The sequence below is a fragment of the Aythya fuligula genome, chromosome 3 (genome assembly GCF_009819795.1).
Source record: "Aythya fuligula isolate bAytFul2 chromosome 3, bAytFul2.pri, whole genome shotgun sequence".
NCBI classification, from domain to species: Eukaryota; Metazoa; Chordata; class Aves; order Anseriformes; family Anatidae; genus Aythya; species Aythya fuligula.
Window position 1 is genome coordinate 13396021 of NC_045561.1, and position 23032 is coordinate 13419052.

The window sequence follows — 23032 nt, forward strand, 5'->3', positions numbered from 1 at the left end:
TCCTAAAAGGGTGGCAAAGCCCACACCTTTGGAGGTGCTTGCGTGTGCTTGATGCTTCACAACCAGGAGGCTATCTGTTGTAGTTAGCTTTTTATTACTTTTTATCTACAGTGTCTGGCTGGGTATGGGGATTGTTGTGAGACAGCAATGTGGTAAAACTGACGCTTTGCAGTTTCCTTTGAACGCGAATTTTCCTTCCCGAGGTGGAGTGGCGCTCCCCCCCAAACATGGCGGCGCCGTCCCCCTCAGGGCCAGGACTACAACTCCCGGCCTGCCCCGCGGCCCGCCGGCTCCCGCCTTGCCCCGCTCGCCAACCGCCGCCATTTGAACCATGGCGGCTGTGGCGCCCATGGCGGCGGAGGCGCTGCCCGAAGCCTGGCGCCTCTACCTCGTCCCCACCCGCGTCGCCACCTTCCGCAACTGGCCCTTCACCGAGGGCTGCGCCTGCACGCCTGACAGGGTGAGCCCGGCGGCGGCGGGGGGGCGAGGGGCGGCGGCTGGCAACGGCTCCCGCTGATCACCCCCCCCCCTTTTCTCCTTTTCTCCTTCTCCCCCTGCCCGCAGATGGCGGCGGCCGGCTTCGTGCACTGCCCCAGCGAGAACGGCCCCGACGTGGCGCAGTGCTTCTTCTGCCTCAAGGAGCTGGAGGGCTGGGAGCCCGACGACGACCCGCTGTGAGGAGCGGGGCCGCTGCCCCGGTGGGGAGGGAGCGGGGAGGGAGGGAGCTGGGGGGGGTGTGAGCGGTGCTGGCAGCCCCCGGGTGGGTTCCCGCTGTTGTGTTGTAGGGAGGAGCACAAGAAGCACTCTGCCGGCTGCGCGTTTGTCGCCCTTCAGAAGGATCCCGTCAGCCTGACGCTGCAGGAGTTCCTGAAGCTGGACAAGGAGCGGATGAAGAATGCGATTGTACGTAAACATTTGCCATGCCCTCTGAGGCTGGAAGTGGTTCAGTGTCTTGTCTCAGGGCTGTTTACCTGGCCTCCTGCTTCCCTATTGCACCGCTGCCAAACTAGCTTGGTGCTTCTAGGTTCCTTTTGGCTCAGATAGCTTGTCCTGCTCTGGTTCTCAGCCTTTGCCACACCAGAGACACAGCCCGCTCCCTCCCTGAAACCTAACTGACGCTCGAAGCAGCGGCAGGCAGTGACTTTTATTGTTTTGTTTGCAGAAAAAACAAATTTCGCAGAAGGTGACCGAGGTTGAAGACACTGCCAAGTCTGTGCGTCGTGAAATAGAGAAGCTGGCCTCCTAGGCTGCACCAGCCTCTGCCGTCCGTCTTGTGTACGGACTGTGACACTGCCACGTCCACTGAACAACTGTTTCCTGGGACCACTTTTGTAACGGCCACACCTGTGAGAAGCGTAACAACTCTGGATGCTCCTTCTCTCACTTGAGTCTGTCCAGGAAGTACCTGGGATCTGATGCACTGCATAGATAATATTCTTCTGCAGGGATTCCCCTATTCTTCCAGTTAGTTTAATTTAGGAGTGTTTAAAAGCTTGTGTTTTCGTTTGTTCTTAATTTCTTTTGTAAACCTAGTTGTTCCTATTTTGGAGGGTACTGGTAGCCTTGCTGCAAAAACTTGTGTTTCTTGCAAGAGTTGGCAGACGCTTCCATTTCTTTTATTGAATGTACCAATGAGTATGGGTAACTTTTAAAACAAAAAAGGGGAAGGACTTTAAAAAAGTTCCTTCAGGGATTTAGGATTGTGTTGGCTAATGATGTCTAGCAATGTACCAAATCCTAGTGTGCTTAGTGTCCTTATGAACTTCTGGTTTTATCTGTCTGCTGCCTCATGGTGATGCGTTTATAGTTAAAAGTGGAAGGCAAAACAGCAAAGTAATTCTACTTAATTCTCTGGAGGAAAAAAAAAATATTGACCTTTATTACAGTGAGCTACGCTGAATGCAGTTTTAACTTCAAAATGGAAAATAACCCCATCAAAGTACAGTTTGTAGTGCTGTTGCTCAAGTGTCAAACCGTCAGTATTCACCATGTGGCCTTAAAGTGTTTTAATGCCTTGGAAGATAAGGTTGAACATTCTCCTTGTGCGTGCTTGGAAATGAAAAGAAACCTCACGGAACAGAGTACAGGTAGTGAAGAATTGTGCTCTGAACTGCTTGGAAAGAGTGGCAGAATGTTGTACGAAATAAGCAGCTGTTAGAGGGTCAGAGTTGATCGCATGGTTCAGCAAAGTCAGTAGACGGAACTGGATGTGTGGGTTTAAGCTCTCCCAACCTCAAAGAACATCAAGCTCCATTTTGGAGAGAAGGCCGTCACGATCAAACGCTGATGAGAGCAATGCTCCTGGGTTTTGTAAGTTCGTCCAACATTCCCTCTCCGAGCTTACTTGTGAACAATGAAATCACTTCATTATTTCCATCTGTAACAGCCAAATCATATGCTGATTGCCCTTTTGTATTCTTCTTTTTTATGCTTGCATTGCAGCTGTAAATAAAGAACAGATTGTGTTAAGCTACTTAGATTCATTTCAAGTTACTGGAGTTAGTAAAGTTGCTTCTACGTAAATGTTGATGTGGAGTCGCTGCAGATTCCTGGATGCCTCTTCCTGCAAGGACAGAGATGCAATAAGGGTGCTGAGGCTGGGGAAGGCTCTGGTCCTTCAGATCCGTGCAGGTGGGCTGTGGGCGGGTGCCCAGCTGCACACTTACCGTAGCAGGGCTCGGATGCACTCCTCTCCCTCTAATCCAAGCAGAACGGCCTCGTGGAGGGCGGTGTTGTTGTGCCTGCATGGGAGGAATCAGCAGTGTTCTTATACCTAAGGAAACCATCCGGGTACATAAAGGAATGGTATAGAAAATGAGTAGGAAGATAGAGAAGTAGTCACAGTGATCTCTTTCATAGGCTTTGGTGTGTGAATTAAGTTAATGGGAAAAGGAATTGAATAGAATAGCATTTTTAACTGAAATAACACCTTTTTGGTAAAACTTCAAAAGACCCGAGGTACAGTCACTGCTTACTTACAGTCCTGACTGCTGGTCAACGTGAGCACCTTTCTTCACGAGAAGAGGGATCGCTTCCGCGTGCCTGTTTAGGACAGCCACTGTCAGAGCCGGTCGGTCGTCATCGCCAGTGCAGTTTGGGTCAGCGCCCTGGGATGCGCAGGAGAGGGAAGGTAAGCTGTTTCTTACTGCACAGCCAAAACGTAGAGGTTGTGCTTTGCTTTGCTATACAAAAGGCTTTACCCTAAACTACACCATTCATATATCTTTTTTTCTTTCTGTGTGGCCTTGCCAAACCCAGGGGAGGATGCCCTAAACACCTGCAAAACAGAAACTGGGACGATAAAATAACTGTAAAGTATTTTTTCCTCATTTAAAATGCTCTTTCAACCTAAAGATTGCTGTACTGCTTGGATATTGCCCCCTAAGCGTGAGGTTGAAGTTGTGTGCCAGGCTGATGTTAATTGCAGTAAGTGGTCAAAGAGCTGTAAGGTGAAGCAGTAACTTACTTCTCTGAGCAACCGTTCTATCAAAGTGATTCTTCCTTTCCCATGGGGACCCAGTTCTTCCAGCAGTTGTCTGGACTCTGGCTGTGGAAACACAGAAAACAGCCATTAAGATTTCATGCGGGGAAAAGACAAGTGGACTCTTTTTGCATTTGACTAAAGGTTGGAAATGCACACAACAGTATGAATGCAGCTGAGGGAACAATGCCATATAGCTGAGCTTCAGTATTACCCACGACCCTTCTGTGGGAATTTTGGGTTCTGAGCAAATGTTGGATAACCCAGGCTAATACCTCAAGTCTTGAATCTGCAAATTATCAGCTTTACATCGATACACGTATGTCTGAGGCTTCCAGAACCAGTGGAAGTGTTTTATTTAGAAAATTAACATACTTGCCTTGCAGAAGTTAGTTAACCAAATCTTAAAACCAGAAATCTTTTTTTTTTTTTCTTTTTCCCAGCCTTCTACCTCCTTCCTTTCCCCTTTCAAAAGCCCAATAGCTTGGCCAAGCATTTTTCTCTGGACCCCATCGCAAAGCTCTGTGTCTCCCACCCGTTGAGTTAGCGAAGTGATCCAAACCTAGATAACAGCACATTGCACCTCTCAAACATTCTCTGTCATTACTGACAATGTTAATTCAGCAATGCTTCCAGGATGTTTGGTCTCTAGTGGAAATAAAGCTTGCTTCTTGCATTAAGGTATCCCATAGTTGTGCTGGCATCTCAGCTTGATGAAAAACAGAGCTGAGCTAAATAAAAGCTTGCTGTATGGGTTTTGTTCAGCCAGACTGTGCAAATGGCAGCTATGACACAGCTAAGGTTATGTCCTGTGGCATCAGAGCCAGGTGTCAAGGGAAGATGGCAATGCCTCCTTCTGGTGCTGCTTCTTAGAGAAACTTGTAACAAAATCAGTCTGCGACAGCTTAGACCTGGTGCTGTGTCGTTAAAACAGAATGGATCAAAAAACGAGGGGAGCAATCTAATTAAGCTTTTGGTAGGAACAAAGCTTGTCTATTTCCAGTTTTGTAATAAGTGTCAGCCATCAGTTTTTCAGGTTTTATATTAAGTTGGACTTTTGTCTGTCCCCCCCCCTCCCCCTTCCCTTGTTAGTGTTAAAAGCTTTCTATTTTTATCCTTGGATGCCCTCCTTCATATTAGTGCTGCTCTATATCTATTTCTTTTATTTTTCTGTACCAGCAGAAGATATTTACAGGGAGCTTATCTTCTTTTTCTGTAAGTGTTCTTGACTTTGTTCTCTTTATTTTGCCTCTTGAATGTGAAAGATCGTGATCTTCTTTGCCTACCAGAAAGGGAAACAAGCAAACAATTCAAAGTCAGTATCCTAACAAGAACTCGGGGGAAAAAAATCTGGAAATAATTTATCCAAAAATATTTTATTTTGTGCTGAAATGAAGGCAATATTTATAAACTTTCTACAAGAGAAAGTGATGAAATATTTGTTGCAGATCAGACTGGTTTTAACAAAAGGTTTGCACTCAAGCAGACTTAAAAACTTGCTATTTGGAAGTTAAGATTCAATGAAATGTAGAGTTCTGGGGGTTTGAGTCTTTTAACTAGCTGCAGCTATTCAACAGGCTTGACTTGGATTCATGAATTGTTTTGACCAAAAACCTCACAATTTTTTCAATGCTGTTTAGTTCCCAGATATTTAAGAACAAGACTAGAGGACCTTGAATAGATATGCATGTCCATTATTTTTAAGACACGCAATCTACCGCTGCACAGGAGGGCTGATAAATTGTGAAGCATGTGGGGACCCTGTGTGTTAGTGCTACTGGAGCCTGGAAGCACAGCCACATCACTGGCAGTCTGGAAAACCAGCTCCGACTGCTGTTTGCAAAGTCTCACAGTAGAAGCACAAAGTGACCTCAATATGTACATGAACTGAAATGTCAGCTGACACCCGAAGCATTTCTGCTTTCTAATGCTGAATTTACAAATAATTTATGCAATGGAAACCAAAGTGCCATATGAGTTGCCTTAAAGGCTGAGCAGCTACTGACATCAATGGGAAATGCATAGTAAACATCTCTGAAAACTAGAGTTGATGTATTTCAGCATTTCTTATCTTTACAAAATGTACCAATGCTAAAGTCCCTGGCATAGCTCAAACATAGATGATATTGGTGCTTATGGCTTGTATTGGAAAAGAATATGCAGAGCATGTTTATCGCTAGAATAAAAACACTGCACTGAGCAGTGGCTGCAGTTTAGTGACCTCTCCAGCTGTCCTCTAGAGATGAATCATACCCACAAGCTTTTGCCAGTCTGTACGTTGCTGAAATCGCAACTCAAACACATTTTGAGACTTCAAGATCAACTTAGGAAGGTGCAGAATGTGCCAATTTATTAATGTGCCTGTCCCAGTCTGTAAGCACTAGTTCCCTGTTCTTGACTACTGTATTTGTTATATCATAAAGACAGAAAAAGAATCTCACCAAAACTAGTCTGGCTGCCATCCAGATCATCTCTGTCTTCTGTTACGCTATTTAGGTAATGATTATTGAATTTCACTGGTTTACTGGTATGAATATCCTGTAGGATGATCAAAATGCAGGAAGTTGATCAGACTATCATGCAATGCTGTTATAAACTCAGTAGCACAAAACAATAAAAAATTATATAGGCTTTAAATCAGTCTCAAATTAGCATAAAACATGATTATCTGTAATTAAACTCTGTTTTGACACAACATAATGTACTGTTTTTTCCTAAACTACGTGTTAGTTTGTTTTGATTTTTTAGAAACTGATACAACCTCACTGAAAAAAGCTTCGATTCTCATCCAAGTGGAAGTGCCACTGCCAGCTGAGAAATCTGATTAATTCCTCACTTGTGAAATGATGTGATACGCCTTTTCAGGCACCATTTGGCAAGGTAAGCTTTTTAAGATGCTACACAACAGATACAGTCTTAATTTTGGATCTTTGAAATGGCAGATTTACATCTTTGAAAAGCTGGAAATGAATATGTGGGTGGTTTTTTGGAACGTGGTGATTCCGTAGGTGGGAATTTAAGTGTTTGAATACTGTTAACAGGAGATTTGGTAAATGGTATCTCCAAACTATTAAAAATTACTAAGCTTGTTTCTTAAGAGCACAATATGTGGACTGAAGAAAAGGAGGTTCTAAGATCAGGAGCTAAGGGGTGCTAGAATGACTAAACATCAATAGAAAGAAGAATGTCAATATTACTAGAAAACTAACGAAAAGCAAGATGATAGCAACATAACCATGAAGTCTGGCTTAATCATATAAAGATACCTGTTCAACCAGCTCCAAAAGAAAAGAAAAAGATTATTTTCTCTGAAGTGATGAGTTAACACCTTGCAAACAAAAGAATTTCTTGTTTAGACCTGAATTGAAAATGTATCAGTGTTACCCTGACTGCTCTAGCAACAGCTTTAGACCAGCTGCCTTACAACTGGCCGCATCCCCCAGACTGACCTTGTTACTTGCAAGAGCATAATTTAAGGTAACAGTGACTTGATAGTCGTTCTCACAGATGGCAGCAGAAGTAATCTGTAGGGAAAGAGCAACCGAGCAAATGTTAGTATCTCTTACAAAAAGGACACACATAATTTTTAGGAATAAGTCACAGTGATGGGCTGCTGATGTTTATTGTGGAGCCAATGCACAAAATCACACAAGGACAGTGGCCTTTGCCTGTTTCTGAAATGGCACCTGTACTTTAACTGAGGAAGGGACAGGTGGTGTTTTGATTAGCGGGGAACATCAGAATGATGGAATTGCCAAATTAACATAAAAGATGTGGTAATGCTATGTTTAATGAAAGTGTGGTCATTTTTCCACCCAAATTTTGCAGTTGTGTGAAAGGCTGTGTGGTCCTTAAGATTCCCCACGCCAGAAGAAGTGGCTGCTGCTTTAGTTGTACCAGCCTGCGGAGGTACAAGCTGTACTAAAACATAAGTAACTTTCTATATCTTTAAAAGTGTAGTGCTGACAAGAGTGCTCTTGAAGCTATATAAACAAATGGACAGGGGATTATACAGAATTGAAATGAAGCAGACAATGTTATATTGCAGCAGGTTGGGAATCCTGAGATAAGGTTGATTTTATCTCTAATCTGTATGATAACTGATAACAAGGCATTGAACCCAGAGAGTTGGCATCTACTTTGAAGCGCTTCTGTTACTTTTGTAGGCAGTGATTTCAAGACAATAGAATGACAAAAGGCCAGAAAAGCAGCAGGAGTAGCCAGTTCTAGGTGATTCAGGCATATCCCGAATTCTCTGGCAAAGGAAATGAGTTGCAGTGGACGTACACCTCATGTCCTGTACCATCTATACCAAGCAGATATCTTTTATGTTTATATTTGCATTAGTTTCTGAACACTGGTGTACTAAAGATGTCTCAGATGTAATTTGGATGCAAAATATCTGCTGTTAAGCCTCCCAAAAAAATAATGTGACCAAATACCAATTACATTTGTCATCCTTAGTATTCATTAGCTTTTCTAGAGTTGTTTCTATGTGCTACAATAACTTTTTTTTGATTGATATGCTGTATCTCTCAGGTCAGGATAAGATGTAGTGAGTTTAAACTGTAACGGGAGATTCAGGTCAGTCACCAAGAAAGAGCTTCCCAGTATCTATGCCAGTTTAAGGAATTGCCAACCCTACTTCTGCCTGCATCCTACTTTCAGCTTTTTTTTTTTTTTTTTTTTTTTTTTTCTCTAGCGCTGATGCACCTTTTTTTTTCCTTTCTTTCCTTTTTTCCAACTATTTTTAGCCTGGGTCAGTTCATTGATCCCAGTAGACAGACCATTGGCACAGGCAGTTGTGCTGGCATCACCAGGAAGCAGCGAGGGGGGGAAGCAACTCCTTAATCCAGCAGGGCTGCCAAAGAAAGCAATACAGTGCTTCAGCTGAACTGCAAAGGATAATTGAGCGCAGAAATGGACTGCCTGGGGCAATTGTGAAATCTCCATTGTTGGTGAATTTTAAAAGCTTCAAGACAAACATCTGTCAGGAACCGTTTAGGCAGAGCTGTTCCTCTCTCAGGACAGGGACCAAATGATCTCTCAGTCATTCCAGCCCAGTCTTCTAGGACTCTTTAGGCAGGGTCTCCAGTTGCCACCTTTGGTTGCTATCACCCTTTAAATCATTTTAATGCAGGTTGGTGCACTGAAGACCAGGTCTCCAGTATGGAAGGAATACACTCTTCCACTACTGGTATAGTTTACATTAGAAGTAGGCTATATAACCAAAGAGAATTGCTGCTATCTGCTGGTGTAATCTAGCTCTAAGATGGGGCAAGCATATCATCTAAATCCAATTTCTAGCAGGGTTTATTTAACTGACCAACTACACAGATGTCAGTTGGCTCTTCTTTTTCTTGATTGCCTGCTGCAGGATTCTGTAAAAGCAGCTGAGCAAGAGCTTTCTGGCTTCTATCACTTCTCTTACAGCTGTGAGGTGAGAGAAGAAAAGAAACTGCCATATTAAAAAGAAAGCAGAAAAAAATCTTCAGTGAAAGACTAAGAAAGAAATGGAACAACAAAAACAAACATCCCCACATATAAACAAGTTTAGGTCTAAAGAAAACATAGGTATGTATTTTTCTAGTGTTTATCTAGCAGCCAAAATGTTCTTCTCATGACACTTCACGGGAAGATATTACTCACAAGGCCCTTCCTACCTTTCCCATTCGAGGTTCTCCAATCAGTGCTCTGAATTCAAGGTTGTTCTGGGCGTAGCTTCTAAGGTGAGCACAGACATGATCCAGCTGCTTTCTCCAGTAACCTGATCAGAGAGAGTTAAGCAGGACAAAAAAATCCTTGAGATTGTGGTTAACATTTCTTCTGCTCATTTGATTAAATGATTTAAAAAAATAGCAGATTTTCACTGCATACATTTCAATTTTATATGGGAGAGCGTGTTAAAAGCTTCAGCATTCCTGCTCTTTTGCCTGTCAGAATCTCTTTGAAAGAGTTACCACGCTGTTATGCTGGTACAGGGCATGAAACACTTGTTGCATACGTCCTGTATTCAAAACTCAGCTTAAGCCATTCAGAGTTTTTGCATCTATCATACAACTACTTTCACAGCAGCTTTCTGTTTTCATTAGAGAAAGAAAGAAAAGGTCTTGGTCTCATTCTTAAGTGGTTGTTATCAGGATAAATCTATTTTTGAGCACACTTATGGGAAGTACAGCATATGATTTATTTTGTTGTAAATAAATTGGGTAGGCAAGGTAATCTTGTTTAGCTTACACAGTGAAGTTGCTCTGACCTTACCTGTCCCCTCACGGTAAGTGAAGCTCATAACAGTGAAAAGAAGCCAAGTCAGAAGCGCTGCTTTCTGACATTTACAAGAGAAAACACAAGTGCACAAGGACTTCTGTGCTTGGAGGACTCTTTCTAAGTCAGAGCTGGTAGAAATTATGACAAACTAAAACCACAAGTCTTAGTTGTCAGGCAGCTTTAAGGAATATAAAAAAGAAGGATGGTTGACCCACAGAGCAACATAAATTGTAAAAACAAGTTGAATACAAGTTGAAAATACTAATTAAAAATCTAAGCTATGGTACTACCTTATGAGTGATCCCTCCAGGGATGTCAGTATTATTTGCAATAAACTGGTTGATGACTAGCCTAGGTCCTCAGCTTCCTTTCATTAAAAAAAAAATCCAGATGGCCAGGAACATATTCTTGCTCTTTTGACTTTTTATTACATCTAAAAGGCTTTTGGGCAGTGTTGATAGAATACTTCAATTCATGCTGTTGTTTACACTTAGATCACACTGATTTACAGATTGTTAGAGTGGAAAAGGGGAGGTATCTTTGTAAAGTTTACCTGGTAGATGACTTACATCCAGAACGGAATGAAAATACAGCAAAAAGAAAGAAATATAGTACACGTCAGAGGATTCGTATTTTGGTACTGCTGTTATTTCACCCTGTCCTAACAGTTTATTTTTGATCCTCACAAAAGAGAAGGTTAGTTAATGGCTGATATGGTCAAGGACAGCAACAACAAATTGCTTATTAAATCACTTGCATTTAATAATTTTAATATCAAATGTCTGATACTATTTGAATTCAAGAAAAACAGACCTATCTGGCCTATATAAACAAGATTTCTTGGTGTGATAGCATATGGTCTTGTTGATATATGTAGTGTCAAGCCCTTTAGACAGCTTAGCATCAAGGAAATAGAGCAGCAGGAAATACTTGACTGTAGCAGACATTTATTGATTTATAGAATGAAATATATTTCCCAGGCCTTGGCAGTGTCTGAAGGAGAACACATTACACAGTGCACCTTCAACAAAGTTGATGTTTCTAACTGGAAAAAAATTAACAAGTCTGGTGTAGGACAAAAACAGAATTTATTCCCAACCTTTCCTAGTAAAAGGAGTTCTCTTACAAGTCAAGAGCTGGACTTCTGACAGAGACACATGAATGTTTAGTGTTACTATTTTTTTTTTTTTCAGTATTATTGTAGGCCAGTCCTTTATGATCTCTGAATAGATTAAGCTCTCTCACATGTTGAGTTGAGTCAAATGTTTTATTTCCTACAGTCATGTCTCCAAGAGAACATGCCACATTTCAGAGCAAGCGAGTAGGAAAAAAAATTTCTCTAGTAATAATTTAAAAAGCAAAAGTGCATCACGTTCATATTTATATACAGAGTCAAAACAGGAAATTCTAACATTCATTAGCACCCAAGAGATAAATAACTCTGATAACGGCCTGAGGGGTTGACAGCAGTCAACTGATTCCACAAAGAACTCCTGCTGACCAAACCAGCAACTGCAAAACAAAGCAGTCTGCAGTAGTGATACAGTAGTCCCTGCATGGACGGTCTCTGCAGTGAGACAGATACCTTAGGGGGACGGAAAAAGGGGACTACAAGAGCTCTCAAAATTTCTACCAACCCTTATTTCTTGTAATGCCGTTAAGAATCCGTTTCTCTGTTTTAGTTTGTGTTGCTTCCAAGACTTATATCATTTATTTCACAACAGCATTCCAAACAGATTTTTCACGTAGACGTGTCTCATCGTATTTTTCAAGTGCTACAACCCCCAGCACATCAGAGTTTTGTTAAATAATACTCCCAGCAGGCTCTATTGCAGTACTAACCGAACTTAACTTTTGGCATGGAATAGGGGTTGTTTAGTGGTTTCCAATTCAAATATAGGACACGCATGCCCCTGATCTTGTGGGATCTGAAAAAAATCAAACTACTAGCAAGCTAGGAAAAGTGTACAGGACTCGTTAGCCACAACTTTGATGATTGTTGACAGGCTTTCTTTTAGCTATTATTGGAGATCGGTGATCTAATTTCTAAGGCACTGTGTTTCCAGTTGAAAAGACAGATTTGTAAAGAAGTTAATGACCTGCTGATGGCACATTCCATAGACTATAATCTTACGAAGAAAAACAAAGTCATATTTCACACCTTTGTTTTGAGTAAGAATTTTCCTTTATGATTACATAAAATCAAACTCTTTCTAACCTTTTCCGGGACTGATGGCTGTCAGGAGAGGCTTACGATCACTCATTTTCTCCAGCTTTTCTTTGTGTAAAATCAGCTCAAGTTCCTTCTTTTCCAACAGTTTGCTAGATGGGTAAAAAAGTCCAATGGTTTGGGTTCCTTTATCTTCTGTTTCTTTTACATCTACCCTTGATTTGGGCAAGGAAATAGGAAGAGACTGCCAGGCAACTTGAGCTTGAAGTGGTTTAGTCTGTGGGAGAGTGTGGAGGGGAAAAAAAAGTGTAAGTAAAATAAGTAGATATAATTAAATGGCTTACACGCAAAAATAAAAATAAACTAAAACAGTATAAAATTGTAAAGAATGACAAAGCTAGAAGGGAGAATCATTAACAATTACTGATTATCATTACCAATCAGTAACGATGATGTGATGTATCACAAATATTCAGGAAAGCAAAACTCTTCATGACTGTCAGAAGAATCAGGCCGCTTAGCTGTCCTTGCTAAGTGTTATGGTCTCTTCTTAAAACACAGTTTTCAATGCGTGAAGGATTGCTTTGTATTAGTAGGACACAGTAATTCATGAGTAGTAAGATAAAATACAGAATGAAAACTTTTGAAAAACTGCTAGTTTCCCACTTTGATATTTAGAATGAGGCTTTTAAAGCCTTTGGCTAAGGCTACATTTTTGCAGAGAATGGCTCTCAGAATAAACATATGCTTGGTTTTGGTCCAGAATTCTCACAGAAACATCTTAAAAAAGAAGCTGTGTTGATTTATACCAGTAGTGGACTGGCCTATCCTTTAGCTGTGTTCAAGCCTGGCTTTGTAATACTGTGTGTCTTACCTCAGAAAACCTCAGCGAGTCCCCAGCATCCATGAGAACTCCATTCTGGGAGCTCACCCTTGATGGGGGCTCTATGTAAACACCACAAAACGCACAGAACCGAGCATATGGACGGTTGTCTGTACCACACTTGAAACAAGAAAAGTAGCACGGAGGAGGATCAGGCTGGAAAGTTTAATGAAATACTTGTTACTACAGAAACATACGATGAGCAGTTCAGGAGAGATAAAAACAATGACACAAATTAAAAGGAAGCAAAATAAGAATACCTAAAGTGATTAGAATAGTAACTAGGGTACCAGACTGTTAACACACCGGCAGATGCAAGACAGTGAATCTTTAGTGATCTCAGCACTGTGTTAAGGAGGCAAACATTTTTTTCCAGACAGATTTACTATTTTGGTATATTATTTTTAATGTATACTTCCAAAAACATTTATGTTCTTTGTCAAAACCCTGTCATTACTAGTGTGGTGCTCTAATACCAAATATTGACTGAAATTCTTCCAGTTTAAGCTTTTGAGCTTTCCTGGAACAGTATAGATAGCAATAATTGTGCATGCATGCAGGGGAGTGCTTAAAATTTTATGTAGACTCAGCTCACGTTAAAAAAAAAAAAGTTATTCTCCACCAGTGTGATGTTACCTTGAAACACTACAAACAAAATACATGTCCAAAGAAAATGTTCACGTTGGTTGTACCATGCAAAACTCAACAGAGAATCAGTTGATAAAACACTTGTCTTTACTGAAGTTAATGAGGTCTTCAGCCAAAAGAACCACATGCATCATCTTATCTCTGGTAATTCCCTGTACAGATGATCATGGCCCAATGTAGTTGTGGGAAAACTTGAGTTAGGTTAGCCTATGCTTTAGCCTTTGATGGATAAGCTACTTTGGTGGAGTACACAGCTATTGTATCTTATCTGATGCAATGAGGTGATGCTCGTTGGCCCCACAGCAATTTATTTACATCTCTAAAACCCTAAGTCATTGACAAAAGTAGGGTCAAGAAGTTTTTAATTAACCTGAGCATTTAATGTTTCTTTATATTATCCTATGTGCTTTAAGCAAGTATTTTGATAATAATAAACTATGTACTAACTGATAAGAGTTTTGTGAAGATTGAAAGTGTTTCAGCTCATAGATGAGTAAAACCAGATTTGTCAACGCAAACACCAACAGCATGTACCTTGGCTCCACACCAGTCACAGAAACGAGCATCACACTGGTTAACACGATTGCATTTTGAGCAGGAAATTGTCTTCCTTTGCTGGCTGCTATAAGGTGGGGGGGTATCTCTTTGAAGCACGTGCTAGTAAAACAAAACAAACATCAGGCAGAAACCACTTCTTATAAAGAAAAGTTCAGTAGCTAGCTAAGGCAAAATAGAAAATTAAGCAACTTTGATAAAATAATGTGCAGTCTAAAAGAATTATTTCAATGTAGAATAAGCAACAGACTGATTTTGATCTAACTTGCAACATTTCAAAAGCACTGTAAAATGTGGCATTAATTTGTTTGTTTGATTGTTTTAGTAGGAATAAGTGCAAAAAAATTATTTCCTTATCAGTTGTGTCCTTAATTCATATTGAGTACTTTATTAATATGGCCCCATGTGTAAGTACACTTGAAATAAACAGGGAGGATGCTCTGCTGGCAAACTTATATTTTCAAATCCAAAACACAACTGCTATTTTTCTTATTACCTTTTAAAGTCTTTGTTGTGGTATGGTGGGAGGAGTGTGTTCAGAAAACAAGTTTTTTTTTTTCCCAGTTTGATATTTGCTACATAAATATTTTTGTACCCTTTTACCTCGTACAAGTTATATATTACCTAGTTTTCCCACTACAATTAACTTATATGGGTATACAAAAGAAAACAGATTTTGCAGCTGAAACTTGGAGGTTGATCCTAGCTAGGACAAACAAGTCTTAAAATGTTTTGTTAGGTTTTGCCTCAGGAGTCTAACAGGGATATAAGTCCAAGCATGTTATTAGTCTAAATTATTTTATAACCATTAATAGTACTTAATGGTCATTAATAATAATTAATAGTAACCAGTTTCATTACTAATGATCAATTATTCAGGACTTGTTATTGGTCATCACTAATTACTAATTAATCACTATAACTAGTAACATTTGTGATCGCTATTAATAGTAATTCAGTGAGCAGTGAAATTTCTCTTAGCTTCTACAGAGCTCGCCATTAAAGTCATATGCCTAACTTTATGTGGTTACACATTCACATCTGCATTCAGTGAAGCAGTTAAATACATGATTATCTTCTTTAAACAAGGATAGATTTCATCTGAAATTCACTTTGAAATTCACTGGCTGAAATGTGGCCTAAGTGAAATATATCTTAAGCTTTTTATATAAGACCTCTTTTTAGCAAGGAATCCAATAAGTAAGCTAAACTGGGAGTTGAAACAGACAGTAATTTTACGGGGAACATTTATTGTGTTTCTCCCCTCAGTGCAGAATCACTGACAAATACAAGCACAGTAGCTGTATGTGCATAGGGGCAGCAGCAAACTGAGTTAACAAAAATAAGGTAAAAGATTATTTTGTTTTCATAAAGTAATCAAGATGAGTGAGAATGATCTTTTGGATGTATCTACTCGAGTTCTGTATTGCAACTAATTATTTGGATATCAGCAAGACTCCCAAAGAGTCCCTATTTTTTTTAAGTGCATTCTGAGCTTTGCAATCCTGACTTCCAAAGGAGAAATTTGGAGGTATAGGGTTTATTTGTAATATTTAGCTTGGTATTTGTGATGGCACATCAGTGAGAGTACTGGTCTGGAACATGGCGTGTGGGAGGGATTCTCTGCTTTTGTAATATAGGCACAAAGGGATAGTAATTCATTTTTCAAAAGAAAATAACTTTATGTTTTGACTTGGGTAACCCAACTGCAATTGATGCAAGAAGCCTTACCATCTGTGCTTCAGGCAGTTTGCTTTCACAAGTCACACAATATTTATGGTGAAGAGGATTTCCTGTGCCGCATGCCTGACAAAGTACTTTGCCCTTTTAAATAGAAAAAGAATATGTTTCACATGGTATTTGAAAACTGTTAGCAACAATAATAAGAAGAGGACTCGATCACAGAAAGTGCTGTGGTTATTCAGCTCTGCAGATAGAAGAGATCCTTCAAGTCTGTGCTGTGGAGTTAGGTTTTAGTTAAGCCATATTGCCTAGTCATCACAAATTTGTGTATCTTGGTGCCAGTTTTGTTTAAGCTATGGTACAGGTCACTTGGGAGATCTGTTATCAGTAACTCCAGACCTTTTTATACATTAGTTTCAGATTGCTTCGTCAATTACCTTCAAGCAGATGTTGGTTTGGGGCTGCAGCTGTGGAGCTATTGGTGACTCACATACAATGCAGGTGGGTGTATTCATTGGCACGAGATGTCTGCATTCAAGACATGGTGCCATCTGAAAGAAAAGACACATTATACCTTATTAAGGACTGTGATGAGATCATTAAGTTTATTATGAGATCATTATGGTTATTGTGAGATTTTCAATATTTTGCTTATTAAAGTCTACATCAGCAGCAGTCACTGTAAACACAGCAATTGACAGGAAAATAAGGTTGATATAGAGGTCAAAGGCTATTGAGAAATCACAAAGACAACCAGAATGAGAATGCTTTAGTGATGACTATCGTGTGCCAGAAAGGTGTTGAATTATTTTTCAGTAGATTTAAATGCTACCATAATATGTGTGTAGGTATTTCAAATCCTTCTAACTATGATCCTCATCTAAAGAGGTGCTGAATATTTTCAGTCATCACTTGAGACTACAGCATTGTCCCAGACAAGACATCTTTTTGAGGATACAGAAAAAAAAAATCACCTTTGACGTGTTAGATAGGGTTACTATTTCATGAGAAGAGATCACGGAAGACAGGCATCACTGTAAAAACTCAGGGTGCTCTTGCATATGCACGCATACCGCTGTTAAAATCTTCAGGCAAACTAGATGGATCTTCTACAGCTATGACACAAGCACTGGTCACTAACTTCACTATTCAGCACTGGAATAAGATGCACATGCAGATCCTGAAGATGTAGTGGTTGTTGTTGCGGGACGAAGAGGAAGCTGAATTTGGTGATGTTTCCCAACAGAAGTGAATAAAACACAATTTACCTTTTTGATGTTATCCTTATTAAAATATATAGCACTTGAAGCAATCCATGGTTAGTTTTGCCCATCATTTAAGAATTACTTTGGACCCACTGCTGAAGTTACAAAACAAATTAAAACAAAACAAGCAGAACTCCCTAAAAGAAACTGTGACTAAATAATGAATATGTAGTTTGCTGAGGAAGGTTGGTCCTATGAAGAGGATTTGTTCTGTTATGATTTTTGCTGACCTGTGCTCCTTCAGGTGGCGGGAACTGACGTACTGGCACAGGTGGGATAGGAGATCCACATTCCTGGCAGAAGTGAGCCAAGGGGTCAGACAAGCGAGGTGCGGAACAGTGTGCACATCTGAGAATAAGAGCAAACTACCTGAGCATATTTTGGTATTTTTTCTAATTTGAAAAGACAGCTTTTCCTGTGATCGTACAAGCGTTAGGAATTTTTAAAAGGATGGTAAGAAAGTTTATAACATTAAACACTGATATGAAAATAAAGTTATATATGAGAGAGAATTTTCAAAGCACTAAACTAGATCATATTCTGCTGCTATAAGCCAGTATCTGCTTTGTCTTTCCTAATTTTTAATAGAGTCTCATAGTATTATCAACTTGGTTGCTAGTAGCAATTGCTCTGTTACCTTCCAAGGACAAAGATGTTAAAAGCAGAAGTCACTTACCTGAGGAAATTCGTCTCCCTCTGGATCCTTGCCACCTGTGTGCTTGCTAAGCTTTTTCGGCTAGTCACCACAGAAGAAGTAGCAAACTGAAAAAAAGGCAATTCTTTAGCATTAATTAGCTAATGTTTGCAAAATGCATAGAAGACACACACAATTGCATCTAACAGATTCAGCTAAAGACATGTTATTTGAGTTAAAGTGCACTGAAATGCAGTGCATTAAAGAGCATCTACTGCATCTTGATTCCCCCATTAGCTGTTTTAAGGACCCACATCATTTTCTTCTAATTCTTCTTCAAAAAAATATTTACTTCCAAGTGAGCATTACTAGATCTTAAGTTTTATATATTGCTAATTGCAGATTCAGTAATGTATTAGAAGAGGATTAGTAGGAATGCAGGCATTGCTAATTTGCCTTGCCTCATTTTGTCTTTATTGGTAACTCTGTACTGCTTCGGGCATCCCTATTCCAGCGTGTCATTACCTATACATTTAAAGTAGTGCCATACAGCACAGTCCAAAGTATTTGCTTCTGAGAGATTATATGAAAACGATCACAAATTTTCAAATCTTTGCATTTTTTAGAGCTCAGTTATTTTGATAGACTGTTATGTTTTAATTCAACACCCCTCTGCTTGCCTGTAATGACTCTGTTGGTAGTGCTGAGATGGATTCCTCTCTGCATCCTGTTGTTTCCAAATGGCAGTTCAGGAGCTGTGGTCCTTGCAGGGACTTGCGATAAGTCTTTTTTTCTGTTTCCAAGTCTAAAATTACAAACCTGTTATTCCACTGTCATTCACTTCATGGAGTTAAGATATATGTTAACATGAACATTATATGCTCTCAAGTTTTATGTCCCAATAGGCAAGCATATTTCTAGTCATTATTCCAAAATTATTTTCAAATCCATATTTTGGGTTAAAACAAACTCCATGGAATTGCAGGAGGTTAAACTAGAAGAAACCTCATTCCTCTCTAAAAGAGCATACTTTTATATTTTTCTCCGTTTAGGCTTTTCTTCCTTCCTACATTGTCAAAAAATCCATCTTATAAGAGTAAATTAATTCGTAAACATTAATGTGATTCCCTATTCTTAAACACTCCCATTCCTGTGACCATGGGATAAAAGCCCTTATACAGGAAATCTGGGTCAAGCTTTCATTTTTGCTTTGTGTATTTATTTTGGAATCTTACTGCTGGCAACACTCAAATATCAGTAAAACAAAAAAACAAACAAAAAAAACCTGTAAAGGATTTGCAATCCAATCAATTTAACAGCATTTTCTGGCACAAACGGGGGCCTTGTTATGTTGCTCAAACTGAACAACCTTTTTTAAAATGTTTTTAAGAGGCAATTTGATATGTGTAAAGGCAATTTTTGTTCTCTATTTGCAGTGCTAAGAACTGGAAATTGGAATTCCCAAAAGATGTTTAGTCTTTTGAGGTGGTTTTGAAACGACCTGTATTTTAATAATGATATAAGCTGAAAACCTTACCCTGTCTACTTTCAGCTAAGAGAGAAGTATATTTCAGCTTTATGAAGTAACACCACACCTTGAAAATCTTGGGGTGCTTCACTCCAGGCAGGTTTGATTTCCCTGTTCATTCCATTTTTCTTTGACTTTGTAGTAAACAATCCATCTTCTCTCTCCTAAAAAGTAATTCCAATTGAATTCCAAGCAATATATACATATATATTTGCTCTAATCCTTTTTTTCTATAGGTGTTTGTTAGGATTTTAAAGTTATAGGTACATTTTTAAAGGTTAAGGTTCTTATTTCAGTGCAAGACTTTGAAAAGCTTAAATTATAAATGCATTTTAAAAATGAATTGGTCAAGAAAGACCAGTGGAAAAAAAAGAAAATATGTTGCCTTGAACTTTTAGTATTACAAAAAGGACTGAGGCAGCAAAGATGGACAAACAGGGAAAATTAAGTATATAAAAAAGTATAGGTTATCAAGATTTAATCTTTAAGTAATCTCATACATACAACTCTTTAAATTCAGACAAGGGGTTACAATTGTTAAAACTTGCCTGTGTGGTGACAGCTTTTAGGAAATTCTTGTCATTGTCTTCAACAGAAAAGATGTTTGGTTGCTTGTACTCTACCAGAAACACCTTTGTTACAACAGTACTCTCCCTGCAGTCCCTGAAAATCAATGTTCACAAAGCTATATACATGTCATGAAGCCATGTGCAGCAAAAAGTAAGTAATTGGTGAACATGGTTCTTTTTTATTTAAAGTTAAAAGTGAGCACAACAAGTTATCAATAAAATGTATTAGTATTTTAATCCCTCAAAATCTTTTACCTGTAAAACTCCTGATACTGCTGTGTCTGCTTTCTGAGGTAATTACTGTTTGCCAGAATTGCAGAAAATAGAGGACAGCCAGACTTTTCTTCCATTCATAATACCATATTCATTTTCCCAGCCAAGCACCAGGTAGCACACTATTCATTTGATGTAACAACTGTATTTCTCAAGCATTTCTTAAATTACAGCAGTAATGTTAAAAGGCTTGTAAATGTCCAAACCATTCATTTAGGATTTACTGTCATTCTAGAGCATCTATTTTTCCCACCTGAAAATGTCTTAACGAAAACATACTGGAAACAAGTGTTAATCCAGGTAGTGATACAAGAAAATACATCGAGGCCTACCTTTTGCATGTCCCTGCACAAGGAATATAATGTTGTAATATTCCAGTGCAGATATAAGAACAGGCTACCTGTAGGTGCTAATAGAGGAGAACAGCAAGTCCAGATTCCCAACTGGACTGGGTATTTCTGTCCCCTTTGAAAAACAGGATAAAAATACAACAGAGAATGCATGTATTTCCTGTCTCTAGGCATGAAGTTAGGAGAAAGTCAGTGTCTGTGTAGCAAAATCTCTGGAATGTTGCATTTTTACTCTTGTGCATGCAACATTTTTCTTGAGCTGTGGGGTCTGCCATTCTGTGCTCCTTCCTTAGCGACTATGCAAATTCCTGGGAAGACCAGCTTTTTTAAATCTGTTGAATCGCTGGATGACTTCTGATGGCAGAAAATACCACAGTAGTCCCTCTGGCATTTTGATCATGTTGACAGATGAACTCTGAGTACAATGTATTTTATTAATCTCTCACCCACAGCCTCTATGGATCATTGGCCTACATCCATGTCACAGAATATAAAGATTCTGGATAATCCATCCCCATAAACATTGAATAAAAAGTGTTATGAGAAAGTGAAGACAGTGCACCCATAAAGATCACTTAGGCTGCAAGCTGGTTGGGGAAAGAGTTGTCTCTCATTTTCCAAATACAGGGTAGTTTAAACAATATGGCTCTAAGCCACTGCTGGGATATCAATCCCCTGACAAAATAAAAGTAAAAGAAACCAGGATACTTACTTTGTAACTGCAAGTGCCTTGACCATGATTTTCCCAACTGGTAGTATGATAGGACTTCTATACTTAAAAGTGTTATGCTCTCCATAGCCAAGTTTCTTATTGGGTTCTGGTTTACTTCCATCTAATGTATAATAAATGGAGACCTCAGGTGTATCTGAAAGACAGAGAGAGTAATTAGCTAAACTGTGTGAGAGCTGTAATAAAAACAAACTCCACGCCTCTGGAAATCCTCTCTACCGTGCTTGATTTTTCTCCCATAAACAGAATAAAGCAGTTGTATAAATGACTGAAAGTTCATGACCAAAATTGTTTCTCCCATGAAAAATTGGTTCATGACCAAAATTGTTTCTCCCATGAAAAATTGGTTACTAAATGAATACAATTTCAATTGTAAGCAGTATTTCTCTTCTTAAAGTAGCTGTACAATGGTTTTGTAGGGAAACATTGCAAAAACTCATCCGTTCTAAAAACAAAAAAATATATTTTCTCCTATGATGAAATGTGGAATTGTAAGGAAGTCCTTTAGGGTGAGCCTAGCACAGGCTACTTTCAAGTGCTATTTTTGCAGTCACAGCAAAATGCAACAACTTAAAGAGCTTGATCTTGAAAGCAATTAAGACCGCTAACATAGAGGAATAACCCCCATGTCAATGACATTGTTTGAATTAATAAAATCAAGTGCAAGTGTATTTGGTGTATCAAAACACAGTTAATTTTATAAGTTACTCAGGGAAGTGGTTATTCATAAACGTATGATAAAAAAAAGTTTCAAATGGTCACATAAGAAAATGTTTTACATAGAGTCAAAGCTATTATTCGTACCTGATTTTATTTCTACGAGAGTATTTGTATCTATTTCATGTTTAGCCTTCCCTGGAAGAGGGATTCGAAGTGGTATGACCTGAGGAACTGAGACAGAGCCCGCTGTCATTTTTCTCACCAGTGATCTTTAAAACAGAAAAACAAAAAGGCTGACAATATTTTTTCTTGACAGAAGAATGCATTAAGAAATGTGGTCTTTTAATGTAATTCCTCATCTTCATTTGTTTCTTTTAGGAGAGAGAACACTGGATACTTTAAACTGCTCACTCATTAATATTTATGTATTTTTCACATTGAAAAAGAATAAGATCCTAACCATCATCACACTTTTGACATTTTCTCCTTGAACAAAGCTTGAGACGAGTTCTGTTGCCTTTATTTCACTTCAGCTTTCCTTGCTCATGTCTGACTTCCAAGTATTCAAGAGAAAAAGCTTTAGCATCATACGTCAGTGATACATGCTAAGAGGGAACAGTGCAGTATCCTGACCCTAATCATTAAAGATATGGTGTCATTTTCTCTGCAGGAAGAACAAGCTACCTGTTTTGTTGTGGCCACCTGAATGGGTGTCAGGGCAATGCAAGAAGATGTCCTGAAGAGGGCTAGAGACAGCTATTCCTTAAGCTTATCTCATTTGTGGTATGCATTGAAAATATACCTATAAAGCACATGCCAAACTTAATTTATCATAATTTACGTATGATGTCATTATCTCAGCCAAAGCTCTCTTGTGCTGCATGCACCCTGTGGCAAAGTCACCTCAGGGCGTGCGGATCAGACCTCTACCTGACATCGGGGGCTGTGACCAGCTCTCCTCAAAGCCTCACCAGCTCTTGGCGCACACCTAGGGCAGAAGCACAGGGTCCCCGGTCAGCATGGTGGGAGCCCACCAGGGGGACAGCACAGGTCACAGGAGGCAGCCTCAGCCTCACCAGGCCCCCATGTCCCTTCCTCGCACCACACAGCCCCGCTCCATCCCCTCACACTGGGTCCCGGAGCAGAGGCTTGCCCACCCCTCAGCACGCAGACAGCCCCTGCTCACTCCGACCGACCCCTGCCCGCCTCCTTGATCCCTGCCCACCCCACTCGATCCCCCCCATGTTACCACAGACGCCACCATCCCGGCCTAGCAACCGCCCCGTCCCGCCCCTCGCTCCCCGCCCGGCTCCGACGCCATCGCTGCGCGCCGCGG

General features: G+C 39.8%; 2 protein-coding genes across 4 annotated transcripts; one reads left to right on the top strand and one right to left on the bottom strand.

The window, feature by feature from the left end:
* Nucleotides 1-336: 336 nt before the first annotated feature.
* Nucleotides 337-2473, top strand: BIRC5 (baculoviral IAP repeat containing 5). The gene is made up of 4 exons (XM_032185436.1): nt 337-460; nt 565-674; nt 786-903; nt 1163-2473. Exons 1-4 carry the CDS (start codon nt 350-352, stop codon nt 1244-1246), a joined length of 423 nt encoding a protein of 140 aa, XP_032041327.1. The 5' UTR covers nt 337-349; the 3' UTR covers nt 1247-2473.
* DZANK1 (double zinc ribbon and ankyrin repeat domains 1) lies at nt 1853-22980 on the bottom strand. Of its 3 annotated transcripts, none has more exons than XM_032185435.1 (22): nt 22946-22980; nt 22627-22684; nt 21841-21927; nt 21019-21172; nt 19663-19777; nt 19182-19278; nt 18267-18391; nt 17629-17714; nt 17183-17300; nt 16125-16238; nt 15736-15828; nt 13984-14106; nt 12793-12957; nt 11967-12195; nt 9145-9248; nt 6931-7005; nt 5923-6019; nt 4675-4763; nt 3467-3547; nt 2980-3107; nt 2667-2741; nt 1853-2442 (listed from the first exon to the last, which is right to left on the bottom strand). In XM_032185435.1, exons 2-22 carry the CDS (start codon nt 22631-22633, stop codon nt 2277-2279), a joined length of 2328 nt encoding a protein of 775 aa, XP_032041326.1. In that variant the 5' UTR covers nt 22634-22684; nt 22946-22980; the 3' UTR covers nt 1853-2276. The 3 variants fall into 3 exon arrangements, with proteins under 3 accessions (XP_032041326.1, XP_032041323.1, XP_032041325.1); XM_032185432.1 differs by having other exon boundaries at nt 21841-21965; XM_032185434.1 differs by lacking the exon at nt 22627-22684 and having other exon boundaries at nt 21841-21965; nt 22946-22959.
* Between the last annotated feature and the right edge of the window lie 52 nt (nt 22981-23032).

What these genes read in the sequence shown, in the direction of transcription:
- BIRC5 (XM_032185436.1), top strand. Translation starts at nt 350, where the DNA reads ATGGCGGCGGAGGCGCTGCCCGAAGCCTGGCGCCTCTACCTCGTCCCC. An exon ending in GAGCCCGACGACGACCCGCT is followed by an intron (nt 675 to 785) that starts GTGAGGAGCGGG and finishes GTTGTGTTGTAG; the next exon opens with GGAGGAGCACAAGAAGCACT. An exon ending in AGCGGATGAAGAATGCGATT is followed by an intron (nt 904 to 1,162) that starts GTACGTAAACAT and finishes TTTTGTTTGCAG; the next exon opens with AAAAAACAAATTTCGCAGAA.
- DZANK1 (XM_032185432.1), bottom strand. Translation starts at nt 21,949, where the DNA reads ATGACAGCGGGCTCTGTCTCAGTTCCTCAGGTCATACCACTTCGAATC. An exon ending in AGGGAGACGAATTTCCTCAG is followed by an intron (nt 17,301 to 17,628) that starts GTAAGTGACTTC and finishes TCTTATTCTCAG; the next exon opens with ATGTGCACACTGTTCCGCAC. An exon ending in AACTGCCTGAAGCACAGATG is followed by an intron (nt 14,107 to 15,735) that starts GTAAGGCTTCTT and finishes TTGTTTTACTAG; the next exon opens with CACGTGCTTCAAAGAGATAC.